Source organism: Aptenodytes patagonicus, chromosome 2 (assembly GCF_965638725.1).
Source record: "Aptenodytes patagonicus chromosome 2, bAptPat1.pri.cur, whole genome shotgun sequence".
Taxonomy (NCBI): Eukaryota; Metazoa; Chordata; class Aves; order Sphenisciformes; family Spheniscidae; genus Aptenodytes; species Aptenodytes patagonicus.
The window spans coordinates 117155152-117175012 of record NC_134950.1 but is presented as its reverse complement, the minus strand read 5'-3'; the positions used below and the strand labels follow the sequence as shown (position 1 = coordinate 117175012).

At 41.4% G+C, this 19861-nt stretch overlaps 1 protein-coding gene across 3 annotated transcripts in view; it reads right to left on the bottom strand.

Annotated features, from left to right (window-relative positions):
- Nucleotides 1–19861, bottom strand: part of BMPER (BMP binding endothelial regulator) — a 154295-nt gene that overhangs the window by 42622 nt on the left and 91812 nt on the right. For 2 of the 3 annotated variants that reach the window (XM_076330850.1, XM_076330851.1), the window contains 2 exons: nucleotides 15187–15516; nucleotides 9001–9337 (listed from right to left, as the gene is read on the bottom strand). In XM_076330850.1, the coding sequence (XP_076186965.1) occupies nucleotides 9001–9337; nucleotides 15187–15516 (667 nt within the window). The remainder of the gene's footprint in view (nucleotides 1–9000; nucleotides 9338–15186; nucleotides 15517–19861) is intronic. The other variant, XM_076330852.1, reaches the window with a different exon arrangement.

Here is a 19861-nt window from a genome sequence, read left to right as displayed (position 1 = left end):
TTATTAAAAACACCCACAAGAAAGCTTTCAGTTAAATCTAACCCATATAAAGTCTCCAGAATGGACCCCTCGCATGCAGCAAGTCAGCTCTCCAAACAACAGAGAGAGCAAGCTCGGTAAGCTGCTCAGAGTTGTCAAAACCTTCCTAAGGCAAACCTTCTACAGAAAAGTTTTTTGTGCCGGTCACAGCTCATGTCCTGCTTTGTCTGGTTATCCTGCCAGAAGCATAAATGAACTCATAAGAATAACAGGAGGATTAGGTTAAGCTTATTTTTAAAACGTTTCCCACAAATTCGTCTCATTTGCCTGCTTATAAACACCCTCGTTCATCTTTGCTGTGTGTCTAATTAGGCAGGATATACTGCAGGTGGCTTAAAATAGGAGCTGAAATATAGTAGCTTTGCAGTTATGCATGTTAAAGGAAAGGTAATTAAAATTTCATGCTATGAGATGTAAACTGATCATCTCAGGGGCCTGAAAGGGATTTCTCCACCATATATGACATGGCACAGTTGGCCAGCTATAGTATGGGTGGGTTTCCTCTTCCTTACAACACTTACTAGCCGCTGCCCAAGGCAGAATATGAGATCCGATGGGTTGGTTTCTTGAATTATTTATTCACGGAAATAGACATATTACCATCAGCTAAGCATCTCTGGATTTTATTTAAAATCAATACTGCAATAAAGCTTAAAACATAAAAAGCTAAAAATAAATTAAAACAAACTAGCAAAGAAAGCCCTGCTGTGAACATGTCTTAGAGATTAATTAAAATGACATCGAACAGAGGTCTTGGATTTTGTAGGAGCTGTAGTTAAAATTCTGCGGTACCTGACAGAGACATAGGGTGGTTTCTTCTGATGATGCTGACAACTTCTCTGAAGAGCACCTCTCCAAAAAATGGGATTTATTTTCACAGCTAAAAAGAATACTTCAGCGTAGCAAGTATTTTTCCTTTGGCAATGGATCAACTTGCACCAAATGGCAGGTGGCGTTTTTTAAAACATTTCCACAAGGGAGGATATCACTCTGCTTTTCTACCAGTTCCTCCCCACACCTGCTCTCCTCTTCTTTTTAAAAATCATGCATTGTATTATATTACTGAAACATCAGGGGTGTTTTCCAGAATGTGAAAGGGCCCTTTCCAAAAATATTTATTAGTGTATGCAACAGGGATGTGCTTGTATTTTGCCATGATAGTCCTAGGGCACACTCATGCTTACTGTGAAATAGTGGCATTTTAAGATTGCAGCTTTAATAAGGATATTTGAGATGGGAAACTCTATATTAAGGAAGCTATAGCCTAGGGCATGTTTAAAAGCCTATCAGATAAGCTTTGAAAAATGTGAGGGACAGCAGACCTAGCATTGCAGGCTTTTTCTACAAACTTCTTACAGCCAAGAAGAAAGAACCATGAGTGAACTCAAGTTTGCGAAACACAGAAAGGATCTCTCAGTTGCCTGTGGCCAGACAAATTAGGTCTTCTGCTTTGGAAAGCCACCCCTTAGATTTCCCCTAGGAAAAAAGTGGCAAGCAGAGAGGATCTGGGAGCCCCTATCTGAATGCATTTCACTTTGTCTCCCCCAGATAAAGAATGGACCTGCTGTCTCTGAGCCAGTTGAAGCTTTTTTAAATTGTCTGTGGTACAGCAAATGGTGGGAAGGCTAACCAAGGATCACGGATGCAAGAGATTAGTGTAATAAACCTGCATGGGACAGGAACAGTGACAATGATGAAAACCCGTCACCCAAATATAGCAAAATTCCCATTGACTTCAATGAATTGGGATTTTATCCCATGACTCCAAGGCACTGTAGAAAAACAAACAAAACCACCCTACCAAACCTCTTTTAAAGGTAATCTAGGAACAAGTTCTGAGAATGCAGTCCATACTGACAAATGAGAAGGGCATTTATGGTACCCTGCTTTTCTGTTAGATGTCTCCCCCTCTCCTCCCTTCCTACCATCCTTCAGGATCATTTTTGTCTCAGTCAAACTGACCTTACATTTTCACATGCAGAGTCTCACATCTGTCAGACACTGGGCAATGAGGAAGACAGCATTTGGTTATGAAACACCTGACTTCAATTTCATTGAGCCAGGTAATAAACCAGAAAGAAATGAAGTTTTACTAGGCAAAAGCAGGTTTTTGTAATAAGTTGCTATATACTTGCATATGCATGATAATCACAAATATAGTTCTTTCCTGGAAAAGAGAGAAAAGAAGCCTCATATTGTACTTGCAACCAGTAGGAAATAACATCTCATTCAGTGTAAAAGGACAGCGTCAGGTACGGTTGTGATCATGTAATTAGGTAAGCAAAACAAACACATTCCAGACGTGCCATCCTTTGAAGGAAAGGAAACTTCCCTGGGTTTTAATCACAGAGTAGTACGCTGCTTCATCTGGTTTTCCTATTAAAAAAAAAAAATCTTTCCTTGTTAAAAAAAAAAAATCATTAACTTTCCATATAGGGAAGCACAAAGTGGGTCATGGGGGAAGCATGCGCTTCTCAGCTGGAAGCAAGCCATGGACAGTCCCAGGTGAATGGTGTCTGTCCAACACCATGGTCTTGTCAGATTTTGGAGACCTCTCCACCCTCATCCCCCCATTCCCAATACCTCAACAGGAAAGGAGACATCTGTGAATCCTCTGGCACTGCTTCAATGTTTTACAGCTGTAATAACCACTGACACAAAGAGAAGAAAGTTTTCTAGCCCCAAATTCCTGAGGTACTTTTCTAAACAGACACAAGTGGACGGGGCTTGGTTATCTGAAAAACACCCCACCAGGGGCAGGGGTGTGGGGAAAGAGGAAGAGGAATCATGATCTGCAGATAATTGAGCTCAGCTTGGCTTCAGATTTATCTTTTCTGACCACTCAACCTATTTGTCCAAATCCAAACTTCTAATCCTTAAATCTAAACAGTATTTTTCTGGCAGCTTGCACTCACTTTTGGCTACATCAGATGAAAAATACTTCAAGGAGGAGGCTTAAAACAGCGGTTATCTATAGACTTACATATATGCGGCATTTTTGCAGTACTCCTTACCATCAGCATATAGGTAGCAAAGTTTGATGCTTGCTGCTAGAAATCCCAAAGTACATCGGACACTACAAAGTCCATTTTCTCCCATCTGTTGGCACTGTCAGTCACCAGCGGCATAAGTCACAGTGCCTCTTACCCGTATGTCAGTGAGTTCATCACAGCCTTACACAAGATGCACACGCTGTCATTTAGAAGTGGTTTGGGGAATAATGTTGATTTGTATAGGGGCATAAAGTAAAGGCAGCAGGCAGCCTGGCCAGATATGCGTGGAGAATGGGTTCCCAAGCACCAGTGCTCTTGTAAGGGTTGGGAACACCGGCTCTCCCAGTGCCTAAGCCATTTAGGCTTAGACTTCTGCACATTTCTCCAATGCAGATCTGCAAAGGATCACCTTGTATAAGTAGAATGATACGAAGCAGAGTATTTCTGTACAGAAAGCCTGAATTATTAAGCACTTAACAATGCAAGCAACTAAAACTCCAGTGGTAACTTCAAATAGATGGAAGACTCAAAGATGCTGAACAGAGCAGACTGGAAAGTGGAGCATCTAGCTCATAGGAAACTCAAGTCCTGGTGCAGATTTGCTTAAAAAATACAATTATTATTTCAAATATTTTTAAATTCCCTTCTAACCAGAAGCTCCCTGGGTCGTACAGCTGCTCAGTGACAATTTGCCCAAGAAGTTGAGTAAATTGTTTCATCCTGAGCTCCTCTCTGTTGTGGTTACACTGCTGCTTGTACCCAGACTCAGGGCCAGCTTCAGACAGGCTGTCTGACAGGCACAGGAACATCTCTACCTTAGCACGAGGGCGAGTGGGAGCAACAGCCCCAGCTCTGTGCCGGGTCTGCGAGGGGACCAGCCACGGCTTCATGCCATCGGTCCTTTTCTCGAGCCAACACCACTGGCTTGTCTTGAAGCAGGGGACAGGCTAGCTCTGCCCTGAGGTGGGTGAAAAGACAGATGCGGAAGCTGGTGCAGGACCAGGAGCCGGGACAGGAGTCACCCTGGTGAGCAGTCAGAACTGCAGCTGCCCTTCAGTTACACCACAGATGAGCCCTGGAGCAGCCTGGCCTCAGCTGGAGCAGCGCAGGCAACTGCTGTGCCCACATGCATAGCCAGGACCAGAAAACCTTGCGGGAAGAATTTTGCAATACGCACCCTTGGCAGCAAACAGGGGGCTCCAGAGATCCCAGTTCCACCCACCCCTTTAACACTGGAAATGGGCTTTTCTGAAGTTATTCGTCAGCCTACATTTCTTTTGCACCATCCTGCTGAGTGAACATAGGGGCATAACCACATGAATTTTACAGCTGTAGGACATCATTGTTAACAGGGAAAAAAACCTTCAAACCTTCTGCTTCAAAGCCACAAACCCTTGGTCCCCATCTTTTAAATAGAGCTCGTAATTAACTTAGCAACGCTACAGCTCACATGCTCTCTGCAGCCATTCATGGCATATCTGTCAAGCTTAATAACAGGGAGCTGATGGACTACACAACATTGCAATTTATGCTCTAACTCTAAACAATAATATTTTCTCTAGTTAAGTGGAAATTTTTAGAAAAACTGCAAGACTGCAGCAGTTAACTGCATAAAGTTAATTGGTTAACTGAAATAGAAACTCATTAACTGATTAACTGAGAGCTAAGATGGAGTAAAGTCAGCACAGTCACAAGGAACATTTAAGACAAGAATTGCAATAAAGTAGATTTGCAATTCCTGAATGTATTTGATTAACAGATTCAAACAAATGAGGCTATTACTATGTTAATTACTGCTTGCCATAAAATACTGAATATGATTAAATTCAAGTGTTTAAGAGAAAAACATACCTCTTAGGACAATTACAAAAGAGAAAAAGAGTAACTAATTATTTGGTATGCTGTTGTCTGTTAAAAACGTATATAATAATAATAGCAACAACAACAAAAATATATAATAATAATAGGAAGATTAATAACAATAAAAAGACTTGTCTCAAGAGTTAGGAGCACAAATTTTCCAATCTCAAATGGGGAAATCTACTGCATGGCAAAAGCAAGACACTGAATATTTTTCCAAAGTTATGGCAGTAGTGAGAGTCTTGAGCAATGTCTAACTAGTCATTTATAAACTCAGCTGCTGTGTAGGTGTATTAGAGATGGGTGATATACTGATATCATGTTGATGTCACGTTCCAAATCTGTTGGTGATACCAAACTATTAAAAAAAAACTACTAGAAAGCTACGGATGCTAATGAGGGCAGGTGTTACTAGGAGTATTAGTCCTGTGCCTTCCTTTATGGTGTCTCCTGCAGCCCAACTTGTCCTTGTATCGAGCAGCGTTGCTGTGCCTCTCTCACTGCAGTCCCCGCACCCCTGTTTGGGGCTGCCTGCTCCTGTGCCTTCCAAGGAGGCTCCCAAGAGGCGTCAGCCATGGCCAAGCAAAGCAGGCATGGGGGAACACTGGCGACCTGCCCCCCACGCCACGTTGCTCCCTGGCCTCACCGGGGCTGTAGTCACCTCCAGGCCCCTGCCCCAGCACAGCTGGAAGATACACAATAAGATCAGCCATGGAGTAGGGCTTGGTGAGCACAGAAAGTCGTCTTCTCCTTCCTCAAGTCCCCTAAGCTCCCCAAATCCTCATCCAAGAGCTTAAATAGTACCATAGTATTTCTTGATAATGTGATAGAGCTTTTTCTGGTAACAGCAGCATGAGAAATTCAGATGGTATCACCTATTTTCAGTGCTGCTAATACTCAAGAGCAGCTTCAGGAGTCTGAGTGCAAGGCTTTATTGCATACATGGTCAAAGTATTCCCTCTAAAAACCTGCTACTGAGTAACCTTGGTAACTTTTTCTTTTTTTGGCAAGGACTGATCCAGGATGCTTAGCATTATTAAAATATCAAAATAGTCAAGTGGCAATGGTGATAACTGTCACTGCTAATCTCTTCTTCACCCAGACTTTACCAAAATCTCCTGGAAATTCAAAATCTTTTCCTTTTTTAATGAACTTGCCTCCGTAAAGTTCAACCCTAAGGATTATTTTTAGAGTATTACTCACGAGTACTGAAAAACTAGCAATGCATTAAAGACAAACAGAAAATACCAACCCAAAACTAAACAAAACAAACCACAATTAAAAGCCCATAAAACGTGTCTAGTTACAAAACAAAGAATTAAAAGAGTGGTATAAAATTAGATGCTAAAATTGTTAGTTTGCACTCTGGGCTATTTCAAAATCCTTTCTTGTGTGCTTACATTGTGCTTTCTTCTACCATGCGCTTTGCAGAGAAACAGAAGTCACCAAAGTCACAACATTAAAAAAAAGGGTTAAGGGCAAGGTACGCAACCATTTGTCACAGATTTATCAAGGTCAAGCTCAGGAGTTAGCTGTTCTTCACACCACAACCATGCAGCTAGATCTCTACTTTTTAGAACATTAACCATATCCTTTACACCTAAGAATCATGACAATCTTGCTGTATATGTTTTTTGGATGGCTGACAAAAGGAGAAACTACAGCTGTAAAAAGAATGAGGCTTAAAATGAATCTGAGCCATCTTCACAGAAATCTCCTCAGTAACACAATGTCAGACAAATGTTTGCAATGCATTGTTCACTGCCTTTTTCGGTATTTGGAGAAAACACACCCTAATTCATAATGTTCCTGCTGAGTTTATTTCTATTTCTGAGAATTCTTTTTAACAGCAGGTCACTACCAGAGCAGCATAATGAAAATGAGGCAATGTTAACAATATAGGCAAGAATGACCAAGAAAGGTTAACTCTTGAGAATGCAGTATTTCAAATGGAAAAATTCCATAATACATAATGTTGGACGGTAAAAACTGAGAAGCTATTCAATTCAAAGAGGAGATGAATAGAAAAATTCTGCCTCTTCACTTCTCTTACTGCTAGGAGCTTGTTCATAGTCAGAAAAGCAGAACTGGAAAAATTTTAGTTAAACTTAGCCTGAAATTAGAAAACATTGACTAAATATGCTTTTCTAAAAGACCTCAGTAAAAAGCCATAAATGTTAATTTAAATTTCTTTTAATGGTAATTTAAATTTTCTGTAAAAGTACATCACCAGCAATGGGTTCTTTGAAAAAAATTCACGAAAAATGCAAATCTCTTAAGTACTCATATTTATACTTACACACACACACACGTGTATTTATATATGCAAAGATTTATGTTAGAAAGGTTCCCAGAACTTTCCTGAATGGGTGTCCCATAATCATTACCTCCTTGCGGGAATTTCCTAGTACAAAAAATGGCCATGGTCATTGAATAAATTGCTTGCTACAACTTTGTCAGTTTCTAACAAGAAGTAGCATTCTACTAAATACCATTATTTAATTTTAATTTATGTTTTATCTTTGATTCCTGTATTGGGAGCTGAGCATTCTAACAGCTGGCAAAATCTAAATAGAAGCAAACAAACAGCTACTTCTGACAGAATTTGATGGTCATTTCAACATAAAGTTTCCTTAAGGAAAAACAGACTTTTCTACAAAAGGACATAATCAAATTAAATACTTGCTTGATTTCATTGTCTTTCCAGGACATATAGAAGACATCATTTTAACGGAACATAAAATGCTTTACGGTAATTCTTGTGTGCAAGCATGTAGAGATTTTTTTTCTGGCTGCTGTAGCCAAAATATAAATCATTTTCCACTGTGGTGTCAGGAAGTGTATTGCACTAAATTAATCACGAGCTACTTTAAAAAAGGGGAAAAAAATCCACTGCAAAATGAAACAAATCTCTCTCTGCCTGTTTTCCATTTGCATTGTCATCACTTACCTTTAGAGGACGATGGAAGTGAGATGGGAATGTTGCTGAAATGCATTCAACAGACCCTGTGTGTGTGTTAGCATCTCTAGTGCTCTCTGCTGTGCCTCCAGCCATTGGAAAAGATAAAGTATTATAACCTGCACACAATATAATCTTCACTCTTTGCCAGGCTCCTAGCACAGGGATACACTATAGCAAACTAAATGCAGAAGCACATAGACTACAAGCCAAGCTGTGTGTCTTCTAGCATTTCCCAGTCCCAGACATATTCTGCTGGGGTAGATAAAAGTCTCTCTGTCTCATTATAAAAGAAGAGGAAAGGCAATTCATAAGGGAAATGGAGTCATTTTAGAAAGCTTTTCCTAATAAGCCCAATAGTTCAGCAGATGTGCACAAGTGGGGAAAGCTGGGAGCGCAGAGATCAGGCAGCTCCATCCGCCATCATACAACTGTGACTTGGTTTGCTTTTATCTTTTATGTCAGGCAATCAAAAGAAAAGCCAATTTTATTTACGGAGTGAGGGGCAAATAAACTCATGCCAATTAAAAAACAGAAATTATGTCTCTGTGGTTTAGACTGGAAGCATTTTAAAGATAAAAAATCTTAAATAATTCACTCAGACAAGGCTTCTAGTCTGTCTTTCTTTTCTCCCAGGGCAGGATGGGCATGCACTGAACTTTTTGTTAACTCTCTCCTTTCAAACTCTCAACCCACAAACTACACCATCCAAGAGGCACTAGTATCCCTGCTTTAATAAAGTCATTTTCAAAATGCTTCTGGGAAGACGCACTTTTCTGGACCACAAGCAATAGCAATTAAAGTCACCCTGAACTTTACAGCTGACTTTGAAATCAGAAAGAGCTTACCAAAATGTTTTGAAGTCTCTTCCCCCTCTCTCGGTCTCCAAAAGTACTTTTTCTCTAGGTGATCACAAGCCTGCCTGCCTTTCTCACTGTTGGCTGCTCGGGTCTTTATTAGCTCAGGACCATCTTCTTCTGATTCCTGACTCAGAAAAGCTCACCATAATGTAACTCTAAGCCTGTATATTAATTCTTAGCAAAAGCAGCTCAAAGCATGTGCTCAAACGCTACTGAAATCGGGCCAACTGTGTGGTTTTTCTCCTCACACAGTAACTTACTATCTCGCTCTGCAGCAAGCCACACTTACCGGTAAAATGTGGTATAATCCACCGTTGAATGACAGCTCTGAAACTCCCATGCTTTGAGTTTCTGGCATTCCCGGTGAGCTCGGAGTTTCACCCTGACCGTCCCATGACAGAGTTCGGGCACAGGTTTTCTCTGCGGGCGGCTACAGAACTCGTTGGACTCCACGCGCCAGGATTCGGCAAAGTCGTCCACATCAAACTTAAAATTCCCGTCCCCCCCAATCAGGTCATCTCGCTTGTGCCCGTTGTAATTGCCACACAGACCACAGAGTTTGCCTTTCAGGTGCGGTGCAGCCATGACTTCCACAAAACTGTCTCCATCCCATGAGATTTCCAAGCCTAATAAAGAGATGAGACAAAAACACACACACAAAAAAAAGAGAAGAAGAAGAACTTGAGGATAACAAACTGTGCCTTATGTTTGTGAAACAGTGTTCATGGGAACCTAAACAAAGCCATTGGCTTCCTTCTGATAATGTTGTTAGATTTCTATATACCTCCCAGTAAGTACCTCTGGCAAGTGTAGTGTTTCTTAAATCACAGTCAATTACAATACACTCATGCCTGTCTGTTTATTTTTGTTCCTCCTTGTTAATGAATGGGGTTACCCTAAAAAACTGGAGCCAAGGCAGAACTACTCTCAACATTGAAAAAGGGCTCTTGCAAAATTCTGCAAATTGCATTTGCTAGGGCAAATTTCTAGCTGATATCGCAGGGAGCCCAGAATTTCAGCCATTGTCACCCATTGCACAGGTCATGGGCACGCAAAGGTGTCCATGCCCCATGAGACTCCACCACCTTATGGAAAACATCCTTTTCTTGCCTGCAAAGCTGACACTGATCACTCATTTGGGTGAATACAACTGTTCCAATACAAGCACCTTATTTTGTGTGGGTAAAGAGAGTTAAAAAGATGACCACAAAGATGTGTCAGATGGGTAAAACTGTTGTAAGAAGGCATTCTGAACTGGATTCAAACTGTTCATTCAAAAGGTGTTAATTACCAACCTTTTGAAGTTGTCTTCGTAGGTCAGCAACACTGAGGAATGATGGTAAACATCTAACCTTCATCTAGTGGCTGGGATGTAAGTGCTCTGCTACAATCTGTTTTACAGTAAGGTTTTGCACTTCTAGTACATTAAAATCAAAATTGCTTTCTGTGGGTGAAATCCATTTTATCTGTCTGTACCCATCTAAAAGCTAGGCATCTAGACTTAAGCCCAGCTGTCTGGGCCCTCTCTTTGATGGAGAGAAATAGGCAGCTCTGGGTCACAACATGGGTGTCTAATGCAGAGGGAATAAACCACCTTCTGAATGCCTTTCTGTTTCCAGTGATATTCTAGAGGGCCCAGAGATCAGGTGGAGGCTAAACCTCTAGTTTTTACCTGGGTGATTGTAAATTAAATTAATTCCATCCTTTGAAGAGTAATTATGTATCTCACAAGGCAAAACAATTTTGGTATCATATGGGATAAAAACACCACCAAGAATCACTGCTGCTTAACTTCTACCCAAAACTGGCCTTTCTTTTAATTATTTCCAATGTCTGATGAATGCTACCACTTCACATCTCTGCAGTAACCCCTGCATCTGAAGATCACAAATCATTTTGCTGATGTTAATGTATTCCCATAAAGTACCTGTGTGCAGCAGTTAGTTAAGGATAAACACAGGAACCTGCTTTTAAACAGGATAATCCAGATTTTACCCTCTTCTCCCTGCCTGGCCAAGAATACCAAACAGCATCACTCCGCAGTGCAGGAGCAGGGCTTCGCTCCAGCTTTCTACATTTGCTGTGTGGGCTGGCTTAGCACCACCCTTTCCTCTTGTAAATCAGTGCTTGTCACTATGCGATCCAAATCCTGCCCTATCCTCATGTAAGTAATTAACATACCAGTGACTCAGTTCAAAGCTGGAACCCTTCCTTTAGCAACACGTCCCATTGTCTCCTATGACAATTCTTACCCATGCTGCAGAGAAACAGGGTGAGGCTGAAACGGCAATTACGGCTATAGAAGGGGTGCTTTGCCATCAGTACATACTGTCCTGGCGCTTGTGTGGTTTACACTGTGTCACCAGGAGTTCGGGGAACAATTTACCCAGCGAAGTTGTGCAGATAATTCTGCATCACCGGTCACTACAGTCTACTGCATCATGTTTTCTTATCACTATAGGTTAGCAATGATAGCACAAATATGTCCTGAGCTGATTGCGCCTGAAAGCAGTTTCAAATTATCTAATAAACCCAGCATGGATAGGGCCCACTGTGTCCTCCTCCAAAGGCACTTTACACCCAGCCAACTGAGAAATTGTGCAAGACTACAGTTGTTAACGAGGCCAGCACAGTGGCAAGGGGGAAAGCTGCCTTTTAAGCTGCTTCATACATTATCATTGCTGGACAAATTCAAATTCCAGCTGTCTTTGCTTCTGACAACGCTGAACAAAACAGAACACAGCTTGATTTGCAGACACCAGATTAATACTGCCGTGCTGGCATTTAGAAAAACCCTGCCATTAACTTATAAACTAAGGTTTCTTCAGACTTGAGAATCATATAAACTTTCTCAAAGCTTGAAGCATCAAGATCCAAATTCTCAGACAGTTCTCTTCAGAACATAACTCCAGTTTTTAAGGCGGTGTTCAACTTCTTCCCCAAACAAGCTCCCTCAGAAGCTGCTGACTTTAAGCAGAGTCACAAGACTGGCTAATGATTCTATCTTAATTTTCCTTTTACAACTTTTCTCAAGTCAAGACTTACTGACTTTCAGTGAAACCACTCATGTTCATTACAAAAGGTTAACTCTAAAATTATCCTGAATATTTGTGTGTCTGTGAGAGTTAAGTTAATCTACTTGTTACATGTTGCTCTGTGAACTCTAGGTATGCAAACAAGAATAACAAAATTATGACTTTTCATCTCAGCATATAAAAATGCACATTTTTAAATCTAGAGAGTCCTGCTTTGATTACTGGATTTGATTCAAGAGACACTCAGTTTAACTACCACAAAAGGATGTACTCTCCTCTAGCTGGGTATTGTTTAATTACACTGCTGTAATTGCTCAGATGGAAGGGTAATTTCTAGCTTTGATGAACAGCCTAAAGGTTTCTGTCCATAACGGAGCTTATTCCCTTTTGGGGTAACGAGGAAGGTTATTTAGTCCTACACGCATGATAATTTTGTTGGAGCCTGATCGCACTATGCAGTGTGTGCCTTTTTGTTTGTTCACGAACAGAAAATTCAGTTGGTTTCTGTAAACCAACAAGAGCTGTGACAGACGGGATTAAGCTACAGAGCGATGTTTGAAATGGTCTCCTTGGCAGACAGAAATTGTTTGGAAGAGTTTCTTGGTGCCTATACCCCCCTTTCCTTCCCCCCCTCCCCCAAATGGATGAGTTTCCCATTCACTTGGACAAGGATCAGAATCCAAGAGATGTGAAGCCAAAGGATGCAGCATCTGTCCCATCTGGGGATGTACAGAAAGGGAGTATTCTCAGAGTTACTTTTTAGGGTTTTCCAATTTTCCCCTTTCTTTGAAGGATGCTTAACCAACTTGTTACTTGATTTCTTAACTTGGCACACCATGTGCTCTACTGCATTTAAAAAAAATCCTTCTGGATTTATGCACATCACACACTGAGTTCCCCACGCTGGGAACTCTCATCAATTGCTCTGCATGATTTTTCATGGTAAAGGCATCCTCGAGAACTGGCAGACCACTCTTCCCTAAGGATTTAGTGCCAATGTGGTACAGAAAGCCTCAGCAAAGCGGCTTCATGCAAAAGATCAGCACAGAAACAACAACAACAAAAAATGCTCCTGTACTAGAGGGACAGATAAGTAACACCAGCCCTGTGACCCCCTTCTGTCTCGTCTTTTTAACACACAAATTTTAGACAAGGACTCAACACCATCCCAACCACACCCATGACGAAGTACCTGCAAATGCAGGATGCCAGAATTGCTGCTGCATGGCATCCAGGGCTACAGCTGGTGAGGAACTTAGCAACAAAACAGGTTTTCACTGGAAAATGCCAATTCATCAGAACTGAAATGCTTCCGGGAGATATATCAGATTCAATGAACTTCCAACACAGCATAGGCAAGGCTCCAAGCTGGTTTCCTGCCAGCTCGCCTGGTGGGCTGCCTAGAAGCCTGGACTCTCAGGGTATGCAACTCCAGGACAGCCCTGCCATGCAGATTGCCCTGTAGCCTGCCCTGCAGGCTTCCTGAAGCTTTGGGCTCCCCTGTTTTATCCAGGGCTCAGCTCCCAGCTCTGCAAAAGGAAAACCAAAAGCCAGGGAATGCTGGCTGAGCTGTAAGCACCAGACCCTGCACTTCCCAGCCCAATTTTACTTTGAATTTTGCTTCTAGTGCAGTGGGTTTGCTTATTTTTCATTACTTCCTCCCTCCCCCTCTTTTTTCACCCTACACTGGGAAAGTATATATTTTTTTAAAAAATCCATGTTTCATTCTGAAACAGAGAAAATTCCCCAATTTTTTTTCCCCCGGCACTCGGAATTTCCTGTGGAACAAAAGGTTTGTCTTTAAACCAGTTCTACTCAGCACATTCCTCCTCTCTACAGCCTCTCTGCTGCTTGTCCTCTCCCAGCAAAATGGAGCCATGCCGTTCTGCTGCTTTCCAGGCCTTACGTGCTGAGGAAAGGAGGACTTGGCCCATCATGCTGGGTTCAGTGAGAGAAATCTGATCCTGCTCCGTTAAGGGGAGGAATTATTTAGGCTATAATTTGCAGTGATTACACACTGTTTGGTATGTTGTCATATGCCATGTTTGCACTCCCTCTGCCAACACATGGACAAGGATGTGTGTAGTCATTTATTAGGCTTGCACCAGAGACAAATAGAATAGCAGCAGGATTAGCTGTCATTCATCTTCGATTGAAAACCTTTCCTTGGCCTGTGGTTGGCTAATGAAATCCACATCGCCAGAATTCATAGCGTTCAGCTGGCTGCAAAGAGAAACCCTCAAGATGCTTTTAATTAGAAGTTGTGAATAATGGTCAACTTGTGTACATTTTACAGACAGCCACAAAAATCTGCATTGCCACTTTGAGGAATGAGCCCAGAGCTGGGATCCACATTATGCAGACTTACATTTCCAGGGGCTATATGAACAGGTGTCTAAATTCTCAGCTCAACAGTGGGTGCTAGTGTCCCCCTTGAAAAAAAATCATGCTAGATAATGAGTATAACTATGTGTCACGCCTGTGACCATATCACTCCATAAGAAAGATTGGTTTCACTGCTTTCACATGGCATTTAATTGAATTAACAGTAAATAGTATTCTCACTGAACAGTACTTCACTGTGTAAGTGAAATCTCTCAGGACTACATCAGTACCTAACACATGCTAATGAGAAAGTTTTAAACTTCCCCTCAGTATTTATCTATGCAAGGATACTATAGTTTCAGATCAGTTTATCAAAACACATGTAAGTCCTCTGGTTTAGCATTTTGACAATTAATGTATTTTCTAGGACTTAAAAGACCTGAGAGTCTGCTATCTCCTTTCCCTGTTTCTACAAATAAGGTACCAGATTCTCTGAAGTTTCTGATTTCCTTTTGCTTCTGGTGCTGAGGACTCTCTGTTCCTCACAGACAAACTCTTACTCGAGCATAAAGCAAGCCCAACAAGCCAAGCAATTAGGCCTTGGTTTTCACACCAGGACCTCCATTTTGCTGGGTAGCCCCAGTGAAATGTTACTGTAATTTGACAACTTAAACTCATTCCAGCCATTAGTAACTATGATTTTATATAATTGCTGACTTAGACTGTAAGGTATGTCGCTGCAGCTGGGAAAAAAAATGAATGTTATGTTTAAGAACTGATCTCCTCTCTGTTCTTATCTATCAAACGATGACCTTTGGTGGCATAAGCCACTCTTAAGTTACTGGAAGGAAAATCATGGCATATTCGTCTATGCAGGCCGTTAACTGTCAGCTGCAGAATGAAACATAGCTTAGCAAATGTTCTGCAAAGACTTCAAACTCATAGCTGGGACCTCTGTCTGCTTGTGGGCTGCAGGGATTTTGAAAGCACTTTGGGTTCCTCAGATCTCTAAAGAGTTATAACTACATTTATTACCGTTATCATGCTTTTTTACTGACTACTGTTCATGTTGCACGTGAGAAGTTCTTCAAGGAGAAGACACACACACGCCCTACCTGCTTTGGTTGTCACTTTCAGCAAATAACCATCCAAATCGATCTGAAATTGCGGTGTCTCGCAAGGTAGTGAGATGCGTGTCCCATTCCACTTCACTGTGAGGTGCTGCTGGAGGCTGATAGTGCTTCTGCCCAACACAAGGTCCACTGACTTTGTCCAGGAGAAAGAACGGGTCCGACGGGCATCGTTTTTTACCAGCACCTGAAAGGGCGAGGCAGAGGAGGAGCAGTCTTTCGTCAAAACGTACTGACATGTTCCCTGAAAGTTAAATGTCCGTCCATCAAAAGTGTTGTAGTGAGGGTCTCCAAATACAGTGCAAACTCCAGGCTCTGCAGGTGAGTGAGAAACAAAAGCGCCATATCAGGATCAATCAAAGTTTGAAAAAAGCAGTTGATAAGAACTTAGAAGACACCGCTCTCACCTAATCTATCTGCCCTACAGGGCAGATTTGGCTGATGCCCACCAAGAATATATATTTTTGAAAAACAGAAGCCTCATGGCTTTAGTAGAAGTCTTTCCCAAAGCGGGTGGGAAGCAAAGACTAATTGATCCTTGGGGCAGCATAGGAAGGCTAACCTGTAGCTAGGAACCAAAGACACATCTTCCAAACTATATGTTTGTCTCTTAAACATAATGCACCACCTGAACAGTTTAGGTTGTTACAATGCCTGTGATTTTTTTCAAATTATTTCATTTCCAGGAAATACAAGCCCCACTTATGATATCAGAGCAGGCAGAGCCCTGGGCTTGCAGAGCCCACGTCTCTGGAGATGTGTGATGGGAGCCTTCCCACCTAGCTTCAGCTTTCCAAACATGAAATGTCTAGTCTAAGCAATTCATCCAGTCTCCCTCTCACTGACAGAGCAAAACAGACATGACTAGAAAGTCTTTCATCTCACCAGTGTTAGACATCTCTTTTAATACGTGGGAATTACTCTCTGGAGGGGCCTGTCCCTCTGCTGCCAGCTCTGGGAGCGCAAACAAGTATCTAAGACTACAGGCATTCCTCTCAGACAGTTAAATTCACCTGGGATGAGCTCCCACCCTTAAGTTGTGTTGTGGGAGCAAAGCCTAATCCACTAACAGAAGCAGAATTCAAAACATCACATGTATATTTTTGAGGCTAATTTTAATGTCCCCCAGTTAGGCAGGGGTGATCCCCTGAAATTAAAAGCCATCAGACTACTTTAGCAGGTTCTGTTCGTATTTTACATAGACACACTTATAAATATTGTACATTTATAAACTAGGTATATTTACGGGTTTTTTCCCAAATTATCTGTAGAACCAGCATCTTTATTCAGTGTTACAAGCTATCATATATGTTGTTTATACACAACTGACTTGTAGTAGTTATTGTTATCATGCTACCAACTAAAAGTCTGTAGTACATGACTAACATGACGCAATGACTATTTAAGGGCATGGTATCTCTACCAATCATTTGCATCATTACAAATGGAGGGGGATTTCTTGTTGACGTTTGCAGCCATATGCTGGTTGGACAGGCTGCAGCTCAAAGGCAGAACGTTTCCACACTCATGTCAGTGATGCTGAGTTACCCTGCAGTTACCCAGCAATTGATTGAATTGCCTCGCAATCAAAGAGAGCAGCAAATTTATTTGCATTGCAGCCTTCTGGTATAACAACGGGTCCTAACCACATCTCATTGCTGCTGTTCCTGGAAGGAGGAGTCTCAAGGCAGAGAAATGCACACTGCTACTGCCAGCTGGATACCCATGGGCTGAGGCTGCTTTTGAAAGATGATGCCTGTTTTAGGGGCAGGGCTTGGTGCAGTAACAAAATTTGACTCAGTAATCAGAGTGCTGTGAAGAGCATCAATAAAAACCAAAACCAAAACCAAAACCAAAACAACCCAAAACCCAACAAAGGAGGGGAGAGTAACAAGAAATACAATTTATTCACGGAAAAAAAAATTATCCAACTAACAATGGTGCGCTTGAAAAGGCAGCTAAAAAAAGGCAAACTCAAACCTACAAAAAAGGAGACATGGATGTTACGGGGAAGAGGCAGGGAATTCCTTGAGTGGAGTGCAATGCAGCTCTGGCTACGCAATACACCTTCCTCAGCAGGGTTTTTCAGCCCAGGCAGAGTGCTATGCTAAAGCAGCTATAATATTTCTGGTGTTTTTCTAGCTGTAGTTAAAGAGTGTCCAAGGACACCTACATGGAGACACAGAAAACAGGGCTGAAGGGACCCCAGGAGACATTACCTTTTCCTTCTCCAGCTGTAATGCAGAATCACCTGTACCTATGTTATTCCTGACAGACATTTATCTAACCTGCTCTTAAAAAGCAGCAGTAACAGCAACTCTACAGCCGCCTCCAGCAACCTGTTGCAGTGCTCAGCTGTCCTTACTGCGAGTAAGGTCTTCCTAAAGTCTAACCTCAGTCTCCCTCACCGCATGGTGCAGTGCCATCACAGAGCTGGTACCTGGGAGATCTGTACTTTACAGCTAACTTGCCACATGCACGCTTCTTTAGCTAAGCCAGTAGAACAAAAGTTTCGATTTCTCAAGGACATCACGTTGACAGCTCCATTAGAAGTCAAAATGAACCACATTTGATCAACACCTCTGGAAATCAGGCCTGATGGACTTCAAGCAGAGCCTGAAAACCAAGACACTTATCTAAGAGAGTGCTTTTAAAACCGTGCACTTCTGCGAGTCTCATTTTCCTCATTGATACCAATGAGGATATCAATAACTGTTTTCCAAAGTCTATAAAAAGATTAATTGATTCTCCATAAATTGGCAGGAACCATATAGTTTTTAATCACCAACGTAATTTTTACCAATGGGAAAAAAAAACGTAGATTTTATATGGAGACCATCTGACTTTACCATTACTAAATCATACTAACATGTTTCTGATTTCCTTATGTACTCGTGTAATTATCTGCATGATGAATATTAAGATCATTTTATCACCTGCTCAGATTCTATTTCATTTTTTCAGGCTTTAATTTTTCTTTAAACATAATGACAACTTTTATGAAAACAAGGAAACTATCAACAAAAAAATCAGCCCAAACATCAGTGAAGATTTCAGAGGAGAGAACTGTTTTTTGTCTGTGTTTCTAGAGGCCAAGAACGTGGACATGTTATACATGTTATTAACTAACATATCGGGAGGGGGAGGCTGGTTCTTCACCTAAGCAAGTGGCTAAGAGGCAAGACATGAGGGGAACAAACATAATTTAGAGATGTGCAAGTAAAATTGATAGTACCAATGGGATCCAAAGGAAATATTTATTTTTAATTTCTAATGTGTTATGCAGAGTAATGTTGTTTTATGTTATGTTACATCGTGTCACGTCATATGTCAACTTGACGCAGTGCAGTTCAAATAAAAAAGAATGTATTTTGGACTGGATAGCTGAATGTCTGATCCAAATGTCACTGTTTTCTTTAATAACCAAGGAAATGGGGGAGGGAAAATCTACCTAAAAGCAGCCTGAATAATTGATTCTCTCATATCACTGTGTAAAACATTCTTGAAAGGTTTGCTAAAATTGTGGGTTTTAAAAAAAAATCCACACCCTGCAAGAGTGTGTGCGATAACTCAGACACTGCCAGTAAGAAGAACTGGTTGGCCTAGAAATAAACCTTAAATACCGGGTGTAACAAGACTGCAAAAGACAGGCAGCATGAAAAAGAGTTCCTGCCATTTTTAAGTTTTGGGTTGTTGTTTATTTCCTTTTGGGAGAGTTTCAATCACATCATGTTTTATGGTTTGCTGCTTTTTTTTTTTTCCTTTTTTTTTCCCCTTCTGAAACAAACCAGTCTTTCTGCTTGGCTGTTTTTGAAATCTGTTGGAAGCACTGGTTCTCTATTTAGGATCGTGTGTGACTTGCTCCTCTGTTGGGACATAATGGATGGAGAGGTGCTGCTGCATCACCAAAGCTACGTTCCCCAACACTGGAGTATGAATTTTGCTAGCTTGTGCTAACAAGGCATAGGGTCATGGGTGAAGATCCTTCCCTTTTTTCCCCACAGTAAATTGTTCACAGCTTATTGCGGATACTCCTTGTGCCTATCAGCTGTCTAGGGTAGAGTTAGAAAAGGGCAATTATCTACGATACTTCCCCCTAAGACTCTGCCAGCCTCCAACAATTTTCAGCTTAGGGACTTTCTGAGCTAGACATGGTTTCTCTTTATTTAGTAACATTTGACAGACTACTGTTCTGTGAATTTGTCCAGTCTCCCCTTGAACCCAAAAATGTTTTTAGCATCCACAACATCCTTGGGCAAAGTGCATGAAGAACCACTGCCTCTTGCTTATTTTGAACCTGGCATTCATGATCTTTGATGTCGTCTTTTGCTCATCTACACATGCACATGAAGGCAAATATACCCATTCCCTCTCTGTCCCTGAAAAACACAGATTTTTCAAAGGAGGGCCCCAGAGCTATGTTCAGGAGGCTGTGATTTTCAAAGCGCCTTAGGCACTCAACTCTGATTAAACGTTATTGGAAGCTGGCTGCAAACACCTCTAAACCTCTTTTGGAAATCCTACATTTAGGCTCCCAAATCAGTATTCAAAATTTCTGGCCTTCATAAAAGCTTCTAGGAGCTCGGCAGTTTTCACATTTGTTTTTTAAGCAACTAAATATGGACTTCACACTTTTACATTTGACAATCTTAAACTACAT